The following is a 23015-nucleotide window of genomic DNA, read 5'->3' on the forward strand; positions in this document are numbered from 1 at the left end:
CAATATTTTTTAGAATACTGGTTTGCCAGCATGGGAATCTAAAAAAAGATGGATACTTTTTTTTCTTTCTAATGGCTTAAAACTTACATCTATAAGCTTTGTTAAATCAATAATTACAATGTTTTAGGTGAAAATTACGAAAGACTAGATGATTTCATTGAATATTAAAATTTAGCTTTAAATCCAAATAGCATTTGAACAATTTAGTTGTTACAACGAAAATTTGAAAAAACGTAATATTCTGGCAGTTAACATCTAGTAAAATCAATTCGATTAAAAAGAATATAAATTAGTTTAATAGAAATTTTATACAGAAAAACAGTTTTTAAAGAAAAATAAATAGCAATGTTAAAACCTAGAATGAGACAAATAAAGCAGTCTAATAGTTAAACTTAAAAACAGCCAAAACCTACTGTGAATCCGTAAACAAAACCTTAAACGGACAGAAATTAAAATTAATAATCAAGTTAAAGTTGAAAATAAAGTAGATCAGCCTGAAAAATCCTTTTAATTTCAAAACAAAAGAAATTTTCACCAATAGGGGTGGGGATATCTACCTGTCTAAAGACAAGAATTTAGCTTTGCTTTACTGGGAAGAAAATTTATATCAAAGCATTCTTCTTTTATCATTATATTATAGTAAGATTAAAAAACCATCAAATTTTAAAACATTTTTTATTTTATGATATTTTGAACAACCAATCCAGGTTCATAAGTGTTACATGTAGTAACTGTTAATCAATATTTTCTTCCTTTTAAATACACTTCTTTAAAATTTATAGAAAATGAGTTGATGATTTATATATTGATTCTTCGGTCTAAAATACTGCTTCAAAGTACTGAAAAGATTGCATCGAAAATTGTCAACGTTTATTGTAAAATAAATATTTATTCCTTATTTTTTATACTATTGCATGAAATAAGTGACACTATAGCAGTGAAAGGTGGGAGGGGCAGTAGCACCCCATTTATTTGTGGTCGTTCTACATTAGTCATAATCAAAACCTTTTCCATAAAGGACGTTCTTCAAAGAAAAATAAAGAGATAGGTTAAGCTGATGACGTGCAGAACTAAAGTAAAGTAATGGTTCAAGTGTAAACTGAATATATATATATATATATATATATATATATATATATATATATATATATATATATATATATATATATATATATATATATATATATATATATATATATATATATATATATATATATATATATATATATATATATATATATAATATATATATATATATATATATATATATATATATATATATATATATATATATATATATACATATATATATATATCACTAGCAATAGATAAATGCAACCCAAAACACACAGAAATTACCACAAACAGGGTAGGACTAACGCACCAAATGTCTTCTAAAGATCCCATTCCTGTTTGGGGTAATTTCTTTTCCTTACAACTTCATTTGATTATTTTGGTAGTTTCTGTTAGTTTTGGGTCTTGTTTATTTATTAATAGCTTAGGGTTGCTAGATATATTTCTGGCCTAGGCAACACTAAGTGTTGCCAGGTGCAATCTGACATTTCCATTGGAAAGTTTGAACTTTTGTAGCATAAATGTACTCAGAACTTTTTGACTAACGACAATTGTTTTTTCTTTTACAGGGTCTTGAAAAAATCAATGTGGCAAAAAAAATGGAATTAACTCGTGAACATTTTCGTGCGATCATTTTTCACAACTTTCGACGTGGATTATCACGACAAGAGTGCATCGATGAACTTAAATCTTTGTATGGCGACGAAGCACCATCCTACAGCACTGTGAAAAACTGGTACAACGAATTCAATCGTGGCCGACGCTCGCTCAAAGACGAATTCCGTGAAGGTCATCCAAAAACAGCCGTTGTGCCAGAAAACATTGATGCCGTACGTGAACTGATAATGCAAGACCGTCATGTGACATACCGTGAGATAGAGGCATGCCTAGGCATTTCTCCCACCAGCATACATTCGATATTGCATGAACACCTGGCCGTAAAAAAAATTTGTTCTCGTTGGATCCCGCACAATTTGACAATCGCTCAAAAGAAGGCTCGTGTGGATTGGTGTAAAGAAATGCTCAAAAAATACGATCGCGGTGCTTCAAAAGACGTTTATAAGATCGTCACCGGTGACTAATCATGGATCTATGCTTATGAGCCCGAAACAAAACAGCAATCGACCGTGTGGTTCTTCCAAGATGAGCCAAATCCAACGAAAGTTGTTCGTGGAAGAAGCACTTCGAAGCAAATGGTCGCCTGTTTCTTCGGCAAAACTGGTCATGTGGCGACTGTTCCGCTTGAGCAACGTAGGACGGTCAATTCTGAGTGGTACACCACCATTTGTTTGTCTGAAGTCTTCGGATAAATTCGAAAAACGAACAAGAGAAGACGCATCATTCTGCACCATGACAATGCGAGCTCTCACACATCGGCTCAAACCAGCGCCTTTTTGACCGACCAAAACGTCGAATTGATGGGTCATCCGCCGTACAGCCCTGACTTGGCACCCAATGACTTCTTTTTATTCCCACACATCAAGAAAAAATGCGTGGACAACGATTTTCGTCGCCAGAAGATGCTGTTGAAGCATTCAAATACCATGTTTTGGAGGTGTCTCAATCGGAGTGGAAAAAGTGCTTCGAAAATTGGTTTGAGCGCATGCAAAAGTGTATAAATCTTGATGGAGAATATTTTGAAAAACAATAAAACAATTTTCGTTGATAAATATGCGTATTTTCATTATTAGGCCAGAAATATATATAGCAGCCCTATGTTCGATTGATACTTTAATTATTACTTGACTTTAGTTCTGCTCAGTCTTTCGTTTAATGTAGCTCTTTACTTGTATTTGAATAACTTCTTTGGTGGAAAAAGATTTTTCTTAGATTAATTTCTGTTTGTTTTAAATTGACAGAGTGTCTGTTTGGTTAATAACAGCGATATTTATAGAGCTTTTTTGGTTTTCTTCTTAAGAATCAACAAAATTTGGCAAATTTTTTTATTAATAGTTGTACTGTAGAACTTTGGATGGATGGGCACGGGTTAAATTAATCCGATGAACTGATTTAAAATCCTAATAGTCACCGCTTTTCTTTAAGTCTGAAGAGATTCTGACCCTCATCAGGTTAAAGCCTTCAGTATATTGATCATGCCTGTCAACATACCCTGAAAGTCTTAACTTGATTTCTTCACCTGTTCCTGAGATATCACAGAAGCAATTTTTTGGCAACCTTGATGCACACAGGGTCTCATGGTTTAGTTCAAAATCCAAATTAACAGGCTCTTAAAGTTTCAAATCAATACTCTCCGCTATTCCTGAGATATTGTTTGATGTACACAAGCTAATGTTTGTGGCCAAAAAAGGCAGAAAACAGATCTTTGCTGTGGTTTAGTCTGTTTCCTTTACTTAAGGAGAACACTAAGTACTATGATTTTCATTTAATTGAACATTCTCTGAATATTCTATTGCCAAGGGCTTGATACAATCACTCCTGGAAAGAAAAAGAAAGACACGTCGGTGCCACCCGCTGTATATAGATATAATACAATATGGTCATTCCCTATCTCAACCATTAGACAAAGCGGGACCGAGATGCAAGTGCTCCGGAGAACATTTAAACAAGTATAAACATAAGTGACATTCGATTTTTTCACGGGTAGACAAATCAGATGTCTCTTAAACGCAAACCTTGGCTTCACCTTTGTAACACTAAATTTTAAAGAATCTAGTTTTAAATTAATTTATTCCAATACATATTTAAAAATCGGTAATTAGTAGAGTAATGTTATCATTAGATGTTTTTAGGAATTACAAGTAGGTTTCAAAGTCTCGAGTTGGTCTCAAAGGCATTTCAAGAAAGTTTTTGCAAAAATACGCGTTCCAGGGTAATATACACTGGACTGCTGATGGCAGTTTAAATGGGAGGAGCTGTTTGTACGAGCCGAGGATGTAGTAGCCGAAAATCACTAAGCCGTGATCTTACTGTTATATTATTTATATACCGTGGTGCCACCCAAGCATAAAGGCAATTCTACATGTTGTTTAACGTAGAGGAATGTAAATCGTCAGTTTAAGGTTTTGAAGGATGGTGATTCTAATCTTACGCTTCTCAATTTAGCCCGCCGCATTAATTACCAATTACTTTTAAATTAAATATTTTTCTCCCAATTCTTTTTTTCTAAAACGCCTGTTTAAACTTTATTTACTATGGGATGTGGCTCACTCTTTACTAGGTTGCAGCTACTCCCTGATCTATTTACTAAAGGTAAATATTGATTTCTATTCCAGGGTCCATCTTTGCCTTGCATGCATCCATTACTTGCAAAATGGGCTCCCCCTGAGGAAAGAAGCACACTTTCAGCTATTGTCTATGCAGGTATTTGGAAATTAGGATATTTAAGACGGATGCTCAAACCTTTGTATACCTTTCAGACATCTTGAATAAAATAAATTAAAATCTTCCTATTCATATGTCTCTGTTTTACAGTACTAATTTAAAAGCATTTTTTTTTCCAAAAAAGAAATTTTTTAAAGAAAGCAAGAAGCTACATTATACTAATGACAACCAGAAATAAATTCAAATAATAAGATAATGATTAAAACCTAAAACGAATAGAAATCATTATCAATGAATAAATGAGACCCAAAAGGAATAGAAATTACAATGAATGATCAATGCGAACTTAAAACAAAGAGAGATTACAATAAGGAGGAGTAGAGCTCACACTCCTTAAGCCTTCTAAAGGCAAGATCGTCATTTGGGCTTTAACGAAAACAATTTTTTCCCTAGCGCTGCTTATTATTTGCCAGACGATTGACAAAAAGAAAGAAAATCAACATCATAGCTAAAATTACTGAAATAGCTAATGAAAGTGCGATCTTATTGAGTTATAATTTGTTTTAACTTCTTTTCTTTTTAATAAATACATGTGAGCAAAACGATTAAAAAGAACTCACAATTGACGTTTAAAAAATAAACATAAAGGTAGAACGTCAAAAATCAGTGCAACAATATTGGTTTCCAGCTGGCGTTCTCTTGGCTCTGAAACTTGAATTCAGTTGTCTTAATGGCCCATAATAATTTAACTGTTTATTATTTATCCATTCTTTTAAGTATATTATTTTAAGTAAAGAAGTAAAAATTCCGTGATTGAATAATTATTTTCTTTGTTTCTGATATTTATGTATATCAGAGTAAATGAATCATTTGTTGAGAGTGATCTGAATTCAATTCCAGCGGACGAAAGTGTTGTTTAATTATTTTACCGTTCTTGTCATATTTAGACTAGTTGATATGATTATCTACTGTATATTTTCAATTCACTGATGATTATTTGGGTTATTTTTTTTTACCAATTGCGGTTTGATGCAACAACGATACTCTGCTCATATTGCTTATGTTTGTTCAGTACTTGGGAGTTTAAAAACAAAAACGTGTCACGTACCTTCAGTGCAGTGTATAATTGAATTTTTCTTTCTCGTCTTTGTAATCTGTTCTGAGAGCTGATTTAGATCTTACCTCCAGCATTCGTCACTAAGTTATTATCGCTGCTAAGTTTATGTGTATTTCTTCTTTTTTTCTCTTTTTTTTTACGCTTGTTGCTCCGTCTTTTCCTTTTTTTTTGTATGACGGGTTTTCCAATAAATAATCAGAGGCAATGCTGTAGCGTTGCCTGTAGTAAAGGCCATAAGTCTCCAATGTTTTATTATTTATTTTTTTTTTTTTCCAGAGGCACTTCATATGGAAGGGTTCGTCGTAAAAATTTCAAAGGGGGCTCATTCGATTGGAAATAGATAGTTCTTGTGCCCTTTTGAATAGTCGAAAATGATTGGAGGGCAACTAGCCCCCCCCCCGCCCCACGCCCAGCCTTACCCCAAACACAACCAATCAAAATTTTGAGATAGCCATTTTGCTCAGTGTAGTTTATTTCCGGATAGAAAATACATTTTTGAGGAGGACACTCCCCCACAACCCTCAGGGCAAGGGTTTTAATTTATGCCCTGGGGGCATATAAGGTTTTTTTTATAGAAGGTGTTGTCGTAGAAACTTCAAAACAGGCTCATTCGATTGGAAATTAAAGGGCTAGTGCCCTTCTTAATAGTCGAAAGTGATTGGAGTGCAACTAGCCTCCCCCCTCTCGCCCATTATTCCCCCAAACACATCCAATCAAAATTTTGAGATAGCCATTTTGTTCAGCGTAGTTGATTTCCAGATAGAAATCATGTTTTTGAGGAGGACAATCCCCCACAACCATCAGGGAAAGGGTTTTAAGTTATGCCCTGGGGGCATATAAGGTTTTTATAGAAGCCGTTGTCTATAGAAACTCCAAAAAACGCTCATTTGATTGGAAATTCAAAGGGATAGTGCCCTTTTTAATATTCTAAAGTGATTGGAGTGTAACTATCCCCCCCCCCCACGCCCATAATTTCCCCCAACCCATCGAATCAAAATTCTGAGATAGCCATTTCTTTCAGCGTAGTTGATTTACGAAGAGAAAACATGTTTTTGAGGAGGTCACTTCCCCTCAACCCTTAGGGCACGGGTTGTAAGTTATGAACTGGGGGCATATCAGTTTTTTATAGAAGGCTTTGTCGTAGAAACTTCAAAAAAGGCTCATTCGATTGGAAATTCAAAAAGCTAGTGACCTTTCAATAGTCAAAAGTGATTTGAGGGCAACTAGCCCCTCCCCACATGCCCACTATGCCCCCAAACACATCCAGTAAAAACTTTGAGAAATCCATCTTGTTCTGCGTAGTTGATCTCAAGATAGAAAATATATTTTTGAGGAGCACAATCCCCCACAACCCTCAGGCCAAGGGTTTAAAGTTATGCCTTTTGGGCTTATAAGGTTTTTATAGAAGGCGTTGTCGTAGAAACTTCAGAATAGGCTCATTCGATTGGTAATGAAAAGGCCTAGTGCCCTTTTTAATAGTCGAAAGGGATTGGAGTGCAACTAGCCCCCTCCACACCCATTATTCCCCCAAACACCTCCAATCAAAATTTTAAGATAGCCATTTTGTTTAGCGTAGTTGATTTTCAGATAGAAATCATGCTTTTGAGCAGGACACTCCCCCACAACCCTCAGGGCAAGGGTTTTCAGTTATGCCCTGGGGGCATTTAAGGTTTTTATAGAAGGTGTTGTCACAGAAACTTCAAAAAAGGATCATTCGATTGGAAATTCAAAGGGATAGTGCCTTTTTTAATAGCCGAAAGTGACTGGAGGTCAACTAGCCTCCCTCCACGCCCATCATTCCCCCAAACACATCCAATCAAAATTTTGAGATAGCCATTTTGTTCAGGGTATTTGATTTCCACATAGAAAATATGTTTCTGAGGAGGACAATCCCCCACAACCCTCAGGGCAAGGGTTTTAAGTTATGGCCTGGGGGCATATAAGGTTTTTATAGAAGGCGTTGTCGTAGAAACTTCAAGAAAGGCTCATTCGATTGGAAATTCAAGGACTAGTTCCCTTTTTAATAGTCGAAATTTATTGGAGTGCAAGATAGAAAATATGTTTTTGAGGAAGACACTCCCCCACAACCCTCGGGGCAAGCGTTTTAAGATATGCCCAGGGGGCATATATGGTTTTTAAAGAAGGTGTTGTCGTAGAAACATCAAAAAAAGGCTCATTCGATTGGAAATTCAAAAAGCTACTGCCCTATTTAATAGTCGAAAGTGAGTGGAGGGCAACTAGCCCCTCCCCCACCCCCATCATTCCCCCAAACACATCCAATCAAAATTTTTATAAAGCCATTTTGTTCAGCGTAGTTGATTTTAAGATAGAAAACATGTTTTTGAGGAGGACAATCCCCCACAACCCTTAGGGCAAGGGTTTTAAGTTATGCCCTGGGGGCATATAAGGTTTTTATAGAAGGTGTTGTCATAGAAACTTCAAAAAAGGCTCATTTGATTGGAAATTCAAAGGGATAGTGCCCTTTTTAATAGTCGAAAGTGATTGGAGTGTAACTAGCCCCCCCACGCCTATCATTTCCCCAAACACATCCAAACAAAATTTTGAGATAGCCATTTTGTTCAGCATAGTTGATTTCCGGATAGAAAATATATTTTTGAGGAGGATACTCCCCCACAAGCCTCAGGGCAAGGGTTTTAAGTTATGCCCTGGGGGCATATAAGGTTTTTATAGAAGGCGTTGTCGTAGAAACTTCAAAAAAGGCTCATTCGATTGGAAATTGAAAAATCTAGTGCCCTTTCAATAGCAAAAAGTGATTTGTGGGTAACTAGCCCCTCCCCAAGCCCATTATGCCCCCAAACATATCCAAACAAAACTTTGAGATAGCCATCTTGTTCAACGTAGTTGATTTTCAGATAGAAAAAATATTTTTGAGGAGGACACTCCCCCACAACCCTCAGGGCAAGGGTTTTAAGTTATGCCCTGGGGGCATATAAGGTTTTTATAGAAGACGTTGTTGTAGAACCTTCAAAACAGGCTCATTCAATTTGAAATTAAAGGCCTAGTGCCCTTTTTAATAGTCGAAAGTGATTGGAGTGCAACTAGCCCACCTCCACGCCCATTATTACTCCAAACACATCCAATCAAAATTTGAGATAACCATTTTGTTCAGCGTAGTTGATTTCCAGATAGAAATGATGTTTTTGAGGAGGACAATCCCCCATAACCCTCAGGGCAAGGGTTTTAAGTTATGCTCTGGGGGCATATAAGGTTTTTATAGAAGACGTTGTCATAGAAACTTCAAAAAAGGCTCATTCGATTGGAAATTCAAAGGGATAGTGCCTTTTTTAATAGTCAAACGTGATTGGAGGGCAACTACCACCCCCCACACTCATAATCCTCCCAGAAACATCCAATCCAAATCTTTTGATAGTCAATTTTTTCAGCATATTTGATTTTCACATAGAAAATATGTTTTTGACGAGGAAAATCCCCCATAACCCTCAGGGCAAGGGTTTTAAGTTATGCCCTGGGGGCATATAAGGTTGCCCTGGGGGCATAGAAGGCGTTGTCGTAGAAACTTCAAGAAAGGATCATTCGATTGGAAATTAAAGGGCTAGTGCCCTTTTAATAGTCGAAATTTTTTGGAGTGCAACTAGCCCCCCCACGCCCATCATTCCCCCAAACACATCCAATCAAAATTTTGAGATAGCCATTTTGTTCAGCGAAGTTGATTTCCACATAGAAAATATGTTGTTGAGGAGGACACTACCCCACAACCTTCAGGGCAAGGGTTTTAAGTTATGCCCTGGGGGCATATAAGGTTTTTATAGAAGGCGTTGTCGTAGAAACTTCAAAAAAGGCTCATTCGATTGGAAATTCAAAAGGATAGTGCCCTATTTAATAGTCGCAAGTGATTGGAGGGCAACTAGCCCCTCCCCCACGCCAGTCATTCCCCCAAACACATCCAATCAAAATTTTTAGACAGCCCTTTTGTTCAGCGGAGTTGATTTTAAGATAGAAAACATGTTTTTGAGGAGGACAATCCCCCACAACCCTTAGGGCAAGGGTTTTAAGTTATGCCCTGGGGGCATATAAGGTTTTTATAGAAGGTGTTGTTACAGAAACTTCAAAAAAAGCTCATTTGATTGGAAATTCAAAGGGATAGATTCCTTTTTAATAGTCAAAAATGATTGGAGGGAAACTAGCCCCCCCCACGCCCATCTTTCCCCCAAACACATCCAATCAAAATTTTAGATAGCTATTTTGCAAGGCCGTATCCAGGAGGGGGTTACCCGGTTTGAACCCCCCAAAATTTTTGATCGAGTCGAAAATAAGTCGAAAATTAGTAAAACCTAGGTAAAAATCAGTATAAATAGTCGAAAACTGAGTAAAAAATTATTACCCCCCCCCCCCGAAAAAGTCAAAGATTAGTAAACGCCCCCCCCCCCCGAAAAAAATCCTGGATCCGCCCTTGCCTTTTTGTTCAGCGTAGTTGATTTTCAGATAGAAAATATGTTTTTGAGGAGGACACTCCCCCACAACCCTTAGTGCAAGGGTTGTAAGTTATGCCCTGGGGGCATATAAGGTTTATGTAGAAGATGTTGTCGTAGAAACTTCAAAAAGGGCTCATTCTATTGGAAATTCAAAGGGCTAGCGGCCTTTTTAATAGTCGAAAGTGATGGGAGGGGAACTAGCCCCCCCCCCACACGCCCATCATTCCCCAAACACATCCAATCGAAATTTTGAGATAGTCATTTTGTTCAGCATAGTTGATTTTCTGATAGAAAATATGTTTTTGAGGTGGACACTCCCCCACAACCCTCAAGGCAAGGGTTTTAAGTTATACCCTGGGGACATATAAGGTTTTTATTGAAGGTGGTGTCGTAAAAACTTGAAAAAGGGCTCATTCGATTTGAAATTCAAAGGGCTCGTGCCCTTTTTAATAATCGAAAGTAATTTGAGGGCAACTAACCCCCCTCTCACGCCCACCTTTTCCCCAAACACATTCAATCAAAATTTTGAGACAGCCATTTTATTAAACGTAGTTTTAAGGTCTGGAAATTAGGTCTTTGAGGATGAAAACACTCCCACAGCCCTCAGGGGAAGGGTTGTAATTTAAGGATTATCCAAATCCTTCATATTATTTTTTATGGAAGGGATACTCGTATAAACCTTAGAGAGGGCTCATTTGATTGGAACTTGAAAGTTCTTGTTCGATTTTTAAGAGTCAAAAGAAATTGGAGGGATTCTCCAATTGGAGGGAGAAATGCATAATTTTTTTTTAAAAATAGTTGAAAGGTTAAGTAAAAAAACTCTGGCGTCGACAAAACCCCCCAGGGCCCGGGGGCAGGAAGGGATTCTCGTATAAACTTCAGAGAGGGCTCATTTGATTGGAAATTGGAAGTTCTAGTCCAGCACTTACGAGTCAAAATCGATCTAAGGGCAAATACCCTCCCCCACGCCCTTTTTCCCCACCCCTCCCTTTGAACTAATTCTGTTTATAACTGAAGGCCCAATGAGAGTCAGAATATTTTGGTATTAACACACATCTATTAGGCATCTGCTCTCCTCCCTAACAAGGAAAGAAACAGAGAGTTTAAGGCAATGGCGGATCCAGGGGAGAGGCGATGGGGGCGCCTCTCCCTAACGTAGTCTTTAAGTAATGTAATTTACTATAACGCAAGTTTGCGTGAATTAAACTTGCTCCTAACGCAAGTTTATCGGATCAACCTATTTTGCACCCCCCCCCTTAAAAAATCCGGGATCCACCCCTGGTGTAAGGGCACTATAAATTTTAATTTGTCGTTCAATGAACCCCGTTCCAAAGTTTATGCGATCACCTCTTCTACATAAAGTGCCCCTGGAAAAATAAATAAGTACTAACTCATTGAACCCTTATGGCTCTTTACTTAGGTAACGCTATAGCATTGCTTCTGACCTAAAAAGTTGATTAGAAATTTCAGCGTCCATTTTTATGAATATACGACATTATCTGAGGGGAATATGTTTGGGGGAGCATATTCCACGGCTGGGAAATTTCTGCTGGGTGGCATTTATCGCGGGGGATTTATCAGCAGGAAAAGAAAATGTGGGGGGGGGGAGGAATTTACCAGGGCTGGGTTTTCCGAATGTGAATTGTTCAGGGAGGGGACGACTAAACCCATTCGATAATTACATTCAATTTTACATCTGAAAGTAACGAGAATAAAGAATCAATGGAAATGTCAGAGATAGCACTTCAGGTTCCTTTAGACGATTTTGTTCGTGTCTTTTGAAAAAAGACATTTTCAAAAGACAGATTAATTTCATTTGTATTACTTTCTCTGTGGCTGCTCAATTATGCATGTGAGGGGGAGACTTCCCCCCCACCACTGTCTCCGCTAAGGTTTCAGTTTTTATCTCAAACCTTAAAAATGAACGCTATGCGATAAAAGTATAACTCAAAATAACATATATAGAATAATATATGCACATAACACGGAACAATTAATCAAAATTGCAGATTATGAGTTGAGGTTTACCCAAATGATGGGCCAGGGGGCTCACCATTCCACAATCTATGAAATCAATCCTGCAATAACTGGAACTATAAAGTATTTTTGCGTATTTTAACGTCTTCCACAACTCAAGCGGTCCAACATTCTATAGCCCAATGAGTCCGTCTGATCTCCTAAATCAGGAACGGAGGAGATAAGTGAAGGTGCGTCCCATATTGTATGAGTCTCCAACCTCACCCTCCCCCTCTCCTACTGTCTACGTTAAAGTTTTCTTCCTTCTGCCAACTACGCCGCCCCCACCCCAAAGACTTTAATAAGGTAAAGTTTTGTATGGGAAGAACACATAGTAAATCTATTATAATTATCCAATTATAAGGTTAAAATACATACTCTGAGATAGATACAAAATTGCTTTTTTATACTTTCCAAGACTGTTCAAGACTCATATAGTTTTCAGTAAGGTGCAAATGACGCCAATTACTTGTTGTATGTTTTTTGCTATGATTGTTTATTTAATTTCTGTTCGTTTTGTTTCATTATTCTTTAATAGTAATTTCTGGTCGTTTTGAAATTTGAATTTTAACAGGTTTTCATATCTCCTGAGCTTAAGTTTAAAATGGCCTTTACTTTTCTTTGAAAAACTTATTTTTCGGAAAGTTTTTTTTAATTAATAATAATAACAAGCAGATGAGAAGCAATGTGTTTCATTAAGAATCAATACATGGGCACTTTTTTCAAACATCTACTATCTTTAATAAACTCTCCTTGGTCTTTCAAGTCAAAATTGAAAATCTACTCGACTCCCCCTCCAATATTTCCTCAAATTTTCAGCTATCTCCCTTAATCTGTTACTTTATAACCTAAGCCCTTCCTAAGATATTGCGTATACGTGCTTTTGATAACCCGTATGCAAATACTGTCATTTCACGTAGTTCAACATCTCCTTCGGGATTTCCTGAAAATTTTCAGGATTCCCTTTGTCGCTCCTAAGAAATTGCAAATATACCTTTTGATAACATTGTTACACCTAGTCTCTTTTGATTTGGTTCAACAAACCCCTTAGTGTTCCCTGAAAGGTATTGTAGATATGCCAACTATTTGATTTAGTTCAATATTCCCCACAAAACTCCCTAAAAGATTCGATCTGATACCCTTACACGTTCTTGAGATATTACAGATTTGTTACTTGTGCAACCTCAATGACAATTTAGCCTCTTGATTTAATTTAATATTCCCCTCAACATTTCCTGTAAATTTCAACTTAATACCGATAACGGTTAATAATATATTAAAGAAACGTCATCCGTCCTTCGAAGCGTCAGTCCTATCGACAACCTGGATTTTCGACAACATCCCCTAATGATTTTTGCCTGATACTGTTATCCGTTCAAGCGACACTCCATATACGCTCTTTTAACAACCTGGAGTTACATGGCGTATTTTGATTTATTTCAACGTCCCATAACTTTTCTTAATAATTTTAACTTTATATCCTTAGCCACTCCTGAGACATTGGAGACCCCCCCCCCCATTTTCTAACAAATTGAATGCACATGGTGTCTTTTGATTTTTTTTTTCAAACCCCCCTCACCCTTCTCTGAAAGTTTCAACTTAATACTTTTACCCGTTCCAGAGATATTGCAGATACACTTTTTTGACAACCTATATATATTCTGTGTTATTGGTTTAGATAAAAGCCTCCCACAATATTTCCATAAAGCTTCAACCTCACACCCTGAACAGTTTCTTCTGGATATGTGGTTTTCTGACAACCTGGATAATGCATCTTTTGATTTAGTTCAACATGCTCTGAAAGGTTCAACTTTATACCCTTACCTGATCCTTGGAGATTGTAGATGCTCCCTTTTGACTGCCTGGATGCGCTTAGTGTCTTCTAATTTAGTTCAACATCCTGATCAGTATTTACTGAAAGTTTAGGCCAAATACCCTTAATCATTCCTGAGATATCAAGATTTGCTCTTTTTGGACCCCCAGGGTCAAACATGCCCCCCCTCTTCTCAAAATTATACATGAGCAATACAGTACTTACATTATTCAGAACATCTTGCCCTAGAGGCTGTTGTGATAATTTCATCCCTTGAGGATATGCTATTGTTCCTTTTAACTATTGTGTACAAAATAGCTGCCTCCAAATTTTGATTGAATGTCTTTGGGACATTTAGGGGGAGCACATCACGAAAAGAATACTGAGTAAGAAAATGTCGTCAATAATTAAACGTAAAACAGAACAAGAAATATTAAAATTATTCTGAAAAACCGGTAAAAATTTGTATACTACCACTACTACTATTAACAACTCAGTGTGTCACCAATCTGACTGAGGCCAACATAGATACGCGCACTCCTCCATCTTATTCTATTCAAAGTTTCTCTCTTTACGCTCTCCCAACTAGTTCTCATTTTCCTTAAATCTTTCCTAACGACATCCTCCCATCCTCATTCGGGGACAACCTACTTTTGGTTTGGCCCTAGACGGTTAGCCGAGAAGGACAATCTTTGGCAATATGTTATCTTTCATATGCAGAATGTGTCCTAGTCATCTCATCCTTTCTCTCATTATAGCCCTACAAAGCAGGTTGAACCAAATTTTTCGTAAAACTTACAGTTTGACATACAGTCAATCAGTTGGGCACGCAAAACAATGAGCAGACAATTTCTCTGGAAAACTTCTCGCAAATCCTCCTCCTCCTCCGTTTGAGCACCCTCTTTTCATTCGTAAAACACTCCGGCGACATCGGAGTGCCTACGCTTCAGAACCATACTTGACCAGTGTCATCATGTTAGCTTCCAATATTGTAATCTTGGTTCGCAGACTTATCTTCCTATTCTTCCAAAGTTTTTTTTCAACTGGGAAAAAAAACCCTGGACCTTTACTGTTCTACTTTAACCTTTTCACTACATCCATCATCTTTCACTAATAATACCTACCTATGTAAGTGAAACGGTTCACTTGATCGATTTTCTCATTACCCAGAATCACTTCTTCACGGTTATTTATTCCTGGTCTTAGCAACTTAATCTTCTAGACCAAATTTCCAAACCTATTCTTGTACCCTGAACCCGCAAAACATCTAAAAGCTCATTCATTTTGCTCGCGTTTTCATCTAAGATGCTAAAATAATCAGAACAATCTAAGGTCTAGGAGAGCTTTCTTCCCCATTTGATTCCTTGTTCTCCAAGTGTCTTTGCTGTGCTTCAAAAGTTGGGGGGGGGGGCTGAAATCTCCAGATACTTTCCCTTTTTCAAAAATTATATTCCTAATCTTCAGTAACTTATCTATAATCAGTAACCTCACAACCACCACACTTAGAAAGTATTTACCACGCTATTAGCACGTGGGCCTTATTATTTATTAATACTTTTAGTACTGTCATTAATCTTTCCTCTCAAAATATATCTTCCTTCACATCCAAAGTGTTAAAAACTTTTCCATTCTGTTCTGTATCATTCACTGTGATTCTTTAACAGCTTAGCACATTCTCAAAATGTTCTATCTATCTCTGTTTAACTTTTTCCTTCTTACTAATTACGCCCCCATTCCTATTTTGAACTGTAAAAGGGCCATATTGACGATCCCCTCTTTATTAACATGCCGGTACAATATTTACTATTATGTCGTCTTGCTGCATCCTCCAAACCTTCGTCAATTTTATCCATGGCCTCCATTTGAAACCTGCTTAATTCAAATTTTGATGCTTTCTCCATTTTCTTTAAATACCTCTTATTTTCATACGATCTGCCACTCAAATAATTCTTGTGCAGGCTCCTCCTCCTCTCTATTAAACATAAAGCATTTTCGCTAGTATTCCTACCTGCGTTTCTAACTTCCTTCCCTAAGACACCATCAGCGACTTCACAAAACAATTTTCCTTAAAATTTCCATCCATCTTCTAAATTGTCAATTTTAAACTCTTAAGTTTAGTATTCCACTGCTCCTAGAAAGTTTCTCTCAAATTTTCATCCTGGATTCTACCAACATCATAATTTTCGGAAATCAATTACCCTTCCCAAATTTCAGCTTTATATTAACCCTAGACCCTACTAGATGATGATCTTTACGTTTAACATCAATAACAGTGCTCTTAAATACCATAGTATCTTGAATCGTTCCTTCCAGTCTTCGGGTTATAATAACATATTAAATGAGGCTAGCTGTGTTACATGTGAATACCATGTTAACTTATGGGCCATTTTCTAACCAATTATTTTATTGGTTGAAACTGGACTGTTATACCTACAAAATTGCAGCAGTCTGTAACCATTACCAATATATTTTCCTAAACCAAATTTACCTAGGTTAGGATACCATCTAATCCTGTTTCAATAAACCTGGGCGTTAAGATCACCTATTAAAATTACCATATTTCTACCTGGGACCTTGTTCATTTGTTCCTGTAGCTGTAAGTAAAATTCATCTGAGTCCACAAGTCGATTCTACAACGGCACATGCAATTACGAGTGACACCCAGCATTTTTTAGTCATAAATCTATAACAATATGATTCATAACAATATGAAATATCTGATCGTCTTCGAAGAATATTCCATTCTAACTATCCAGCATGTATTTTCTTTTAACATGGCGACAGCTACTAACTTGGAGATATAGCCTACCCCTGGATATACAACATAAGGTACTTCAGGCTACGCAACATTTAAGGGTATTGGGCAAAACTTTTTCCAACTCTTCTTTTCCTCGCAATCTTACAGAACTTTTCATGTAGCTGGTAGCTTTACGGCGAGAGGAATTTTTGACTAAAAATTTGAATATATGCTGGATAGGTAAGGTATAAAACTTGAGCCTATGCATGGATAAACCTAAAAACTGGTATTCCCAAATCGAAATACTTGCCAGCAAGAGACCAGAACCACTAAACTTTAATTTAGGTAAACCTCCAAAGACAACAGCAGGTATCTGAACGAGTTCCTTGTTTCAATTTTTCAAAGCCTCCCTCCCCTATGTAACTCATAGTGTTGCAACCCCCTTTAATTTCCCTAACATTTCCCCATTCGACGTGGTAAAAAAATCGAAAAATCATGAAAGTCAAGCACTTGCCCATTGGATATTCCTGTCCGACTTACTAAAGCCTTGAATGATTACCTCTCAAAGCCCCTTTCCATTCTTTTCAATCAATGCACTCAATCTGGACTGTTTCCTTCCCTTTGGAAACAAGGTTTCGTACCTCCAATAAAAAAAAAAAACGGTAAGCCTGGCTTTGATGGCATTCGTCTTTTCTCTCTGACTTCTATTTTTTCAAAATTATATGAAAGCTTTCTTGCTGACTGGCTCAGGGACCAAGTCCATCCCCTCGTTGATCCTATGCAGTTTGGAAATCTTAAATCTACATCAACCTCACATTACCTTATCACACCTCGTTGACTCCATGGGGAGACTACTTGAGAGACCAAACACCCGGCTAAACCTAGTTTCTGTTAACCTACAAATGGCTTTCGACCTGGTTAAACATAATATTTTGATAGAAAAACTTATCGAAGAATTCCAGGTCGAAACATATTTGGTCAAGTTTGTTGCCTCATTTCTTTCAAACAGATTACAGCCAGTCAAATATCAAAAATGCTACTCCAGCCACCTTTGTATTCATAATGGTATTCCCATATTCGTACCTCCTTAAAACTTCAAAACTTGATACCCTCGAGTCAAGAAGAAAAAAATTGTGCCTCCGTTCCCGGAAGTCAGCACAAATAAACCCCCGTACTGAAAACCTCCTTTCTAGCCGCCACTAACCCATAAGAAATCGCCATCCCCGTATAGTATCCTAACCCATCCCCATCCTTTCTCCCATACCCTTTTCTACCTTATGTTATAAAAAAACTTTTATTCCCTTTCTTACAAATAAAATCAACCAAAATCATGACCCGTGAAGTTGCCAAAAATTTAAATTGTTTTATATATATTATTTTTAATTTTTGAAAATTTTGTTATTCTATTTGTGATTCTTTTTATCTTTTTATTTTATGACCTATACAATATTTTATAATTATGACCCATATCTATGACTTTTGTATTTTGTATTTTCTAACTGTTACCTGTTGTGTTTCGTTACAGTGGTAGCTGTATGCTGCCATTGTATTACTATTATTATATTTTTTTTTTTACTAAGAATTGCAAATTCGGCCCACTAGGATTTGTGATAGTCTTTTTCCAATAAATATGTATCTATCTCTCTTATTTATCTTATTGAGCCTGAAGATCAAATACATGTTTGCATTGGTATTTTACAGACATAACAAGAAATGAACCACCTAATTGGAATCCTTGTTTTTAAATCCTGAATTAAAAAAAGATACTCTGCTCACAGCTTCAATGGTTGATTTACATTCCAGATTACCAGTAAAATTCCAAATGAAAACATAGTTTAAGATGTTTGATGAAAATATTCTTGCCATTCATTTCCTCTGGTGGTTCTAAGATTGGTACACCCGATTCCTAGCCCAAGAGAAATCAGGGTCATTATTTGGCGTTTTTCATTCAGGCTTTTGCCACAGCCATCCCCCCTTTCCTCTGTAAGAAAAGATTCATCTTAAAAAATAATATTACTTTTGAAGCGGAAAACAAAATCTTTTTATTGTATATATATATATATATATATATATATATATATATATATATATATATATATATATATATATATATATATATATATATATATATATATATATATATATATATATATATATATATATATATATATATATATATATATATATATATATATATATATATATATATATATATATATATATATATATATATATATATATATATATATATATTTATATATATATATATATATATATATATATATATATATATATATATATATATATATATATATATATATATATATATATATATATATATATATATATATATATATATATATATATATATATATATATATATATATATATATATATATATATATATATATATATATATATATATATATATATATATATATATATATATATATATATATATATATATATATATATATATATATATATATATATATATATATATATATATATATATATATATATATATATATATATATATATATATATATATATATATATATATATATATATATATATATATATATATATATATATATATATATATATATATATATATATATATATATATATATATATATATATATATATATATATATATATATATATATATATATATATATATATATATATATATATATATATATATATATATATATATATATATATATATATATATATATATATATATATAAAAAAAAAAAAAAAAAAAAAAATATATATATATATATATATATATATATATATATATATATATATATATATATATATATATATATATATATATATATATATATATATATATATATATATATATATATATATATATATATATATATATCCTAGGCCTTCCTCGTTTTCCGCTGCGAATAATTCGTCGGCATTCACTCAGAAGTGGCATGAGGTTCCGGCTTGGCGTAAAATTGATAAGGAAACGTTTCAAGATTCTTGTGATCTTGTTCTGTCAAAAATTCGCGTACCGTTTGACCTACTTATGAAATTGTCTCACCGTGATGAAACAGATGCGCGGCTACGTCATAATATTTATTACGCCGAACTGACCCATGCTCTTCTGTTTGCTGAATCTCAGGGAGTGCCTAAGTCTCGTGTCAAACAAGGAACTCAAGAAAGGGGATGGTCTTCTAACCCTTTGTTACCATTAGCATGCGACCGAGCTACCTTCTGGGACAGGATATGCAAAGAATGTGGTAGATCACGCTCAGGAGTAGTTGAAGAGATCAGAGTTGCATCTAAGCGTAGGTTTGGGAAGGAACTTGCTCGTCATCGCGCGCAATTGAAATCTGAGCTTTCTGAAAAATTAATTGAAAATCCTAATATGTTGCGGAAAATTGTTTGATAAGAAGGATTCAGCGGGTCCCGAATCCGATATCCCATCTTGAGCATGAATAAACTATTACCTTGATAAGTTTTCAGCCCCAAAACTGGATATTAACGTTTCTGTTCAGAAAAAGCTTTCATCCCTCTTCTCATTAATTCCAGATACAGATTTCCTAGTTACCCAATCTCAGGTGGCTTCCACAATCCGACGGTTGAAAAAGAAGAAGTCGGCTGGCATTGACCATGTATCCGCCCTTCACTTTAGCCATTGCAGCCCGACTTTCATTGGACACCTAAATCTCCTCTTTCAGAAGATCTTCGCCACTGGACTCATACCATCGGCATTCAGTACTGGGTCGCTTAGGCCAGTCCCGAAGAAAGGAAAAAGCACTTCGGAATGTGCTTCGTTCAGATCGGTCACAGTGGCACCAACACTATGTAAAGTCTTTGAATTTTTGGTCATTGATGAAATCCAAGAAAAATGCTGGACACCCCCTTCCCAGTTCGGGTTCCAGAAAAGTCTTGGTTGTGGCCACGCCATTTCTGCTTTGGCTTCAGTCTTGATTGACGCTGAGCAGTCGAAGAAGTACATTGTTATAGATCTACATGACGTCCACCGTACATACGACTCACTTCTCCATGACCAACTCATTCTGGATGTGGAAAAGATATGTATACAGAAGGACATCCTACTACTCAGTAAGACATGTACGACAACCTACAGGCTGAACTCCTACTCCCTGGCCATGGTCGAGCCCTCACTGAATATACACCAGACTTGATGATGTCATACCGAGGGAATCCTGTAGTCCCAGTAAAAAAAGGTGTTTGACAAGGATCAGTTACATCTCCTTGTGCCTTTAACAACTTTTTCATTGACACACAGTCTACTATCGAGACAATGTGCATAGCTCGTGGCATAGATGTTACAATGATAACCTACGTCGATGACATTCTGAACCCTAGCCACCCCGTCACAGGTACAGAGACCACCTTCTCCACACTACAATCAAATTACAGCTGCATTGGCCTTGAATTTAACCCACAGAAGTCGGAGATTCTTCTGTCCAACTGGCACCAAGAAGAGGTCTCGTCTGTGAAGCTGGGAGAATTATCTGTAGTCCATGTCCCAAAAATTATTTACCTTGGTTTACCAATTGAAAAGGATCTCAAAACTACCCACTCCCTTCTTATTGATCAACTCCGTCCATGCCTGGCTTTTGCTTACAGTAGAGTAGTTTCATTTAAATCCGTTTCAACTGTATATATCTGGCTCGACTTTATAACGCTGTATCCTTTCCCCATTTCCTGTGTCTAAGCCCATTTTGGATAATTTTTTCCGAGCCAGAGAAAAGAAAGCTCAGATCCATGTTTTTAAAGTATGCGAAGTTGTTGTTGCGGCTCCCGCCGTGGACAAGAAATTCGCATCTTGTTAAAAATTTTTAAAATGCGGACACGACCGCAGCTATAATTGAAAAAATTAAACGGTACAACGAGAAAGTTTCTTCCCACTCTTGGTACCGTTTGCTACGGCAGTGAATCGCTGTCCATTTAATTTTGTTCGCCCTAGTACTTCGCCCTTTCTTTTTTCTTTCGTTTATACTCCGTCTGTGCTTTACTTTTGCTGTAGATGGGTTACAAATAAATAAAGATTTTATTAAAAATGGGGAAAGCCTTTCTTGCCTCAAATTTATTAAGTGTGAGTCTATAATCTTATCGTCGGCTGCTTATTTAATTAAGTTAGCTGTAAATTCGTTAAAATTGTAACTGTTGCAATTTTGTATTGAATGAATATTGAGTCTCTTTTCGTAAGAGTCCAATTTGTGTGACGCTGATTATTCTCAATCTTGGTGTCAATGTTTCTCTGATAATATATTGCGTATATTACTAAAAATTTAACTGTTTATTAATTATCCATTTTTTAATGCATATTGTTCTAAGTAATGAAGTAAAAAAAATCCGTGATTGAATAATTTCCTTGTTTCTGATATTTATGCATATCGGAGTAAATGAATTATTTGTTGAGAGTGATCTGAATTCAAGACCAGCTGATGAAAGTGCCGTTTAATTGTTTTACCATCTCTTTTCATATCTAGACTAGTTGATATGATTTTCTACTGTATATTTTTAATTCAGTGATGACTATTTGGTTTAAATTTGTACCTAGTTGCGGCTTGATGCAACGATGCTCATATTGCTTATGTTTGTTCAGTATTTGAGAGTTTAAAAAGTAAAATATGTTACGTACCTGCAGTGCAGTGTACAGTTGAGTTTTTGGTTCTCGTCTTTGTAATTTATTCGATGTGAATATATAGTCGGAGATTGTCCATACGTAGTACGTGACCAAGGTATCTCCATCGGCAGACTCTTATAAAATATGGCACAAGAGGCTGGCCAGTCTGGTCGCGGATGGATTGGTTTTTTATTCTCTGCTGCCAACGGATGTTGAGAATTCTTCTAAGACAAGTGTTTTCAAAAGCAAGCATTCTTCTCTCTTGTTTCTGGTTAAGGTGCCAGGTTTTGGCTGCGTAAAGCAGCACTGGCATAACATTGCTATTGAAGAGTCGTAGGTTTAGCCATATAGAGAAGCTTTGGGACCGCCAAACTTTCCGTAATCTATTGAAAGCCCCATTTGCTTGGCCGATTCTTGTGAGCACTTCTTTTGTAGTCGATCCGGTGCTTTCTATTATGCTTCCAAAGCGTTTGAATGGTCGACATGCTCTATGTTTTAGTCTCCGAAAGTGATGCTCAGGGGCAAATCTGTGGTAGCCATGCATTTTACTTTCTCATTATTGATTTTCAGGCCAACCTGGCCGCCTCTCTCCCTCACTTTGTCAAAGAGTTCTTGGAGTCTTTGCTTGCATGATTCCAGGACGGCGATGTCGTCAGCGAAGTCTACATCACTGAGGCGTATTTCCGGATTCAGCTGGATTCCGTCTGTGCTTGTGCTTCGCAGAATGTAATCAATGACGATTATGAAAAGTAGCGGTGACAAGACGCAATCTTCCTTAACTCCTGACAGGATGTGGAAGAAGAGTTTGGCCAACTGGTGTCTTTACACAGCACTCGCTATCTTCATAGAGCGCAACGATCAATAAAACTATCTTTTTGGGGATTCCGTAATGC

General features: G+C 36.1%; 1 protein-coding gene across 1 annotated transcript in view; it reads left to right on the forward strand.

Moving 5' to 3' along the window:
- The window catches only part of LOC148956836 (putative inorganic phosphate cotransporter), a 122317-nt gene that overhangs the window by 25674 nt on the left and 73628 nt on the right, over window positions 1-23015 (forward strand). Inside the window, exon 4 of the mRNA XM_089096550.1 lies at window positions 4308-4395. Coding sequence (XP_088952676.1) covers window positions 4308-4395 — 88 coding nt within the window. The remainder of the gene's footprint in view (window positions 1-4307; window positions 4396-23015) is intronic.

The sequence above is a fragment of the Artemia sp. Qi Xiang Cuo genome, chromosome 1 (genome assembly GCF_049724085.1).
Source record: "Artemia sp. Qi Xiang Cuo chromosome 1, ASM4972408v1, whole genome shotgun sequence".
Lineage (NCBI taxonomy): Eukaryota > Metazoa > Arthropoda > Branchiopoda > Anostraca > Artemiidae > Artemia > Artemia sp. Qi Xiang Cuo.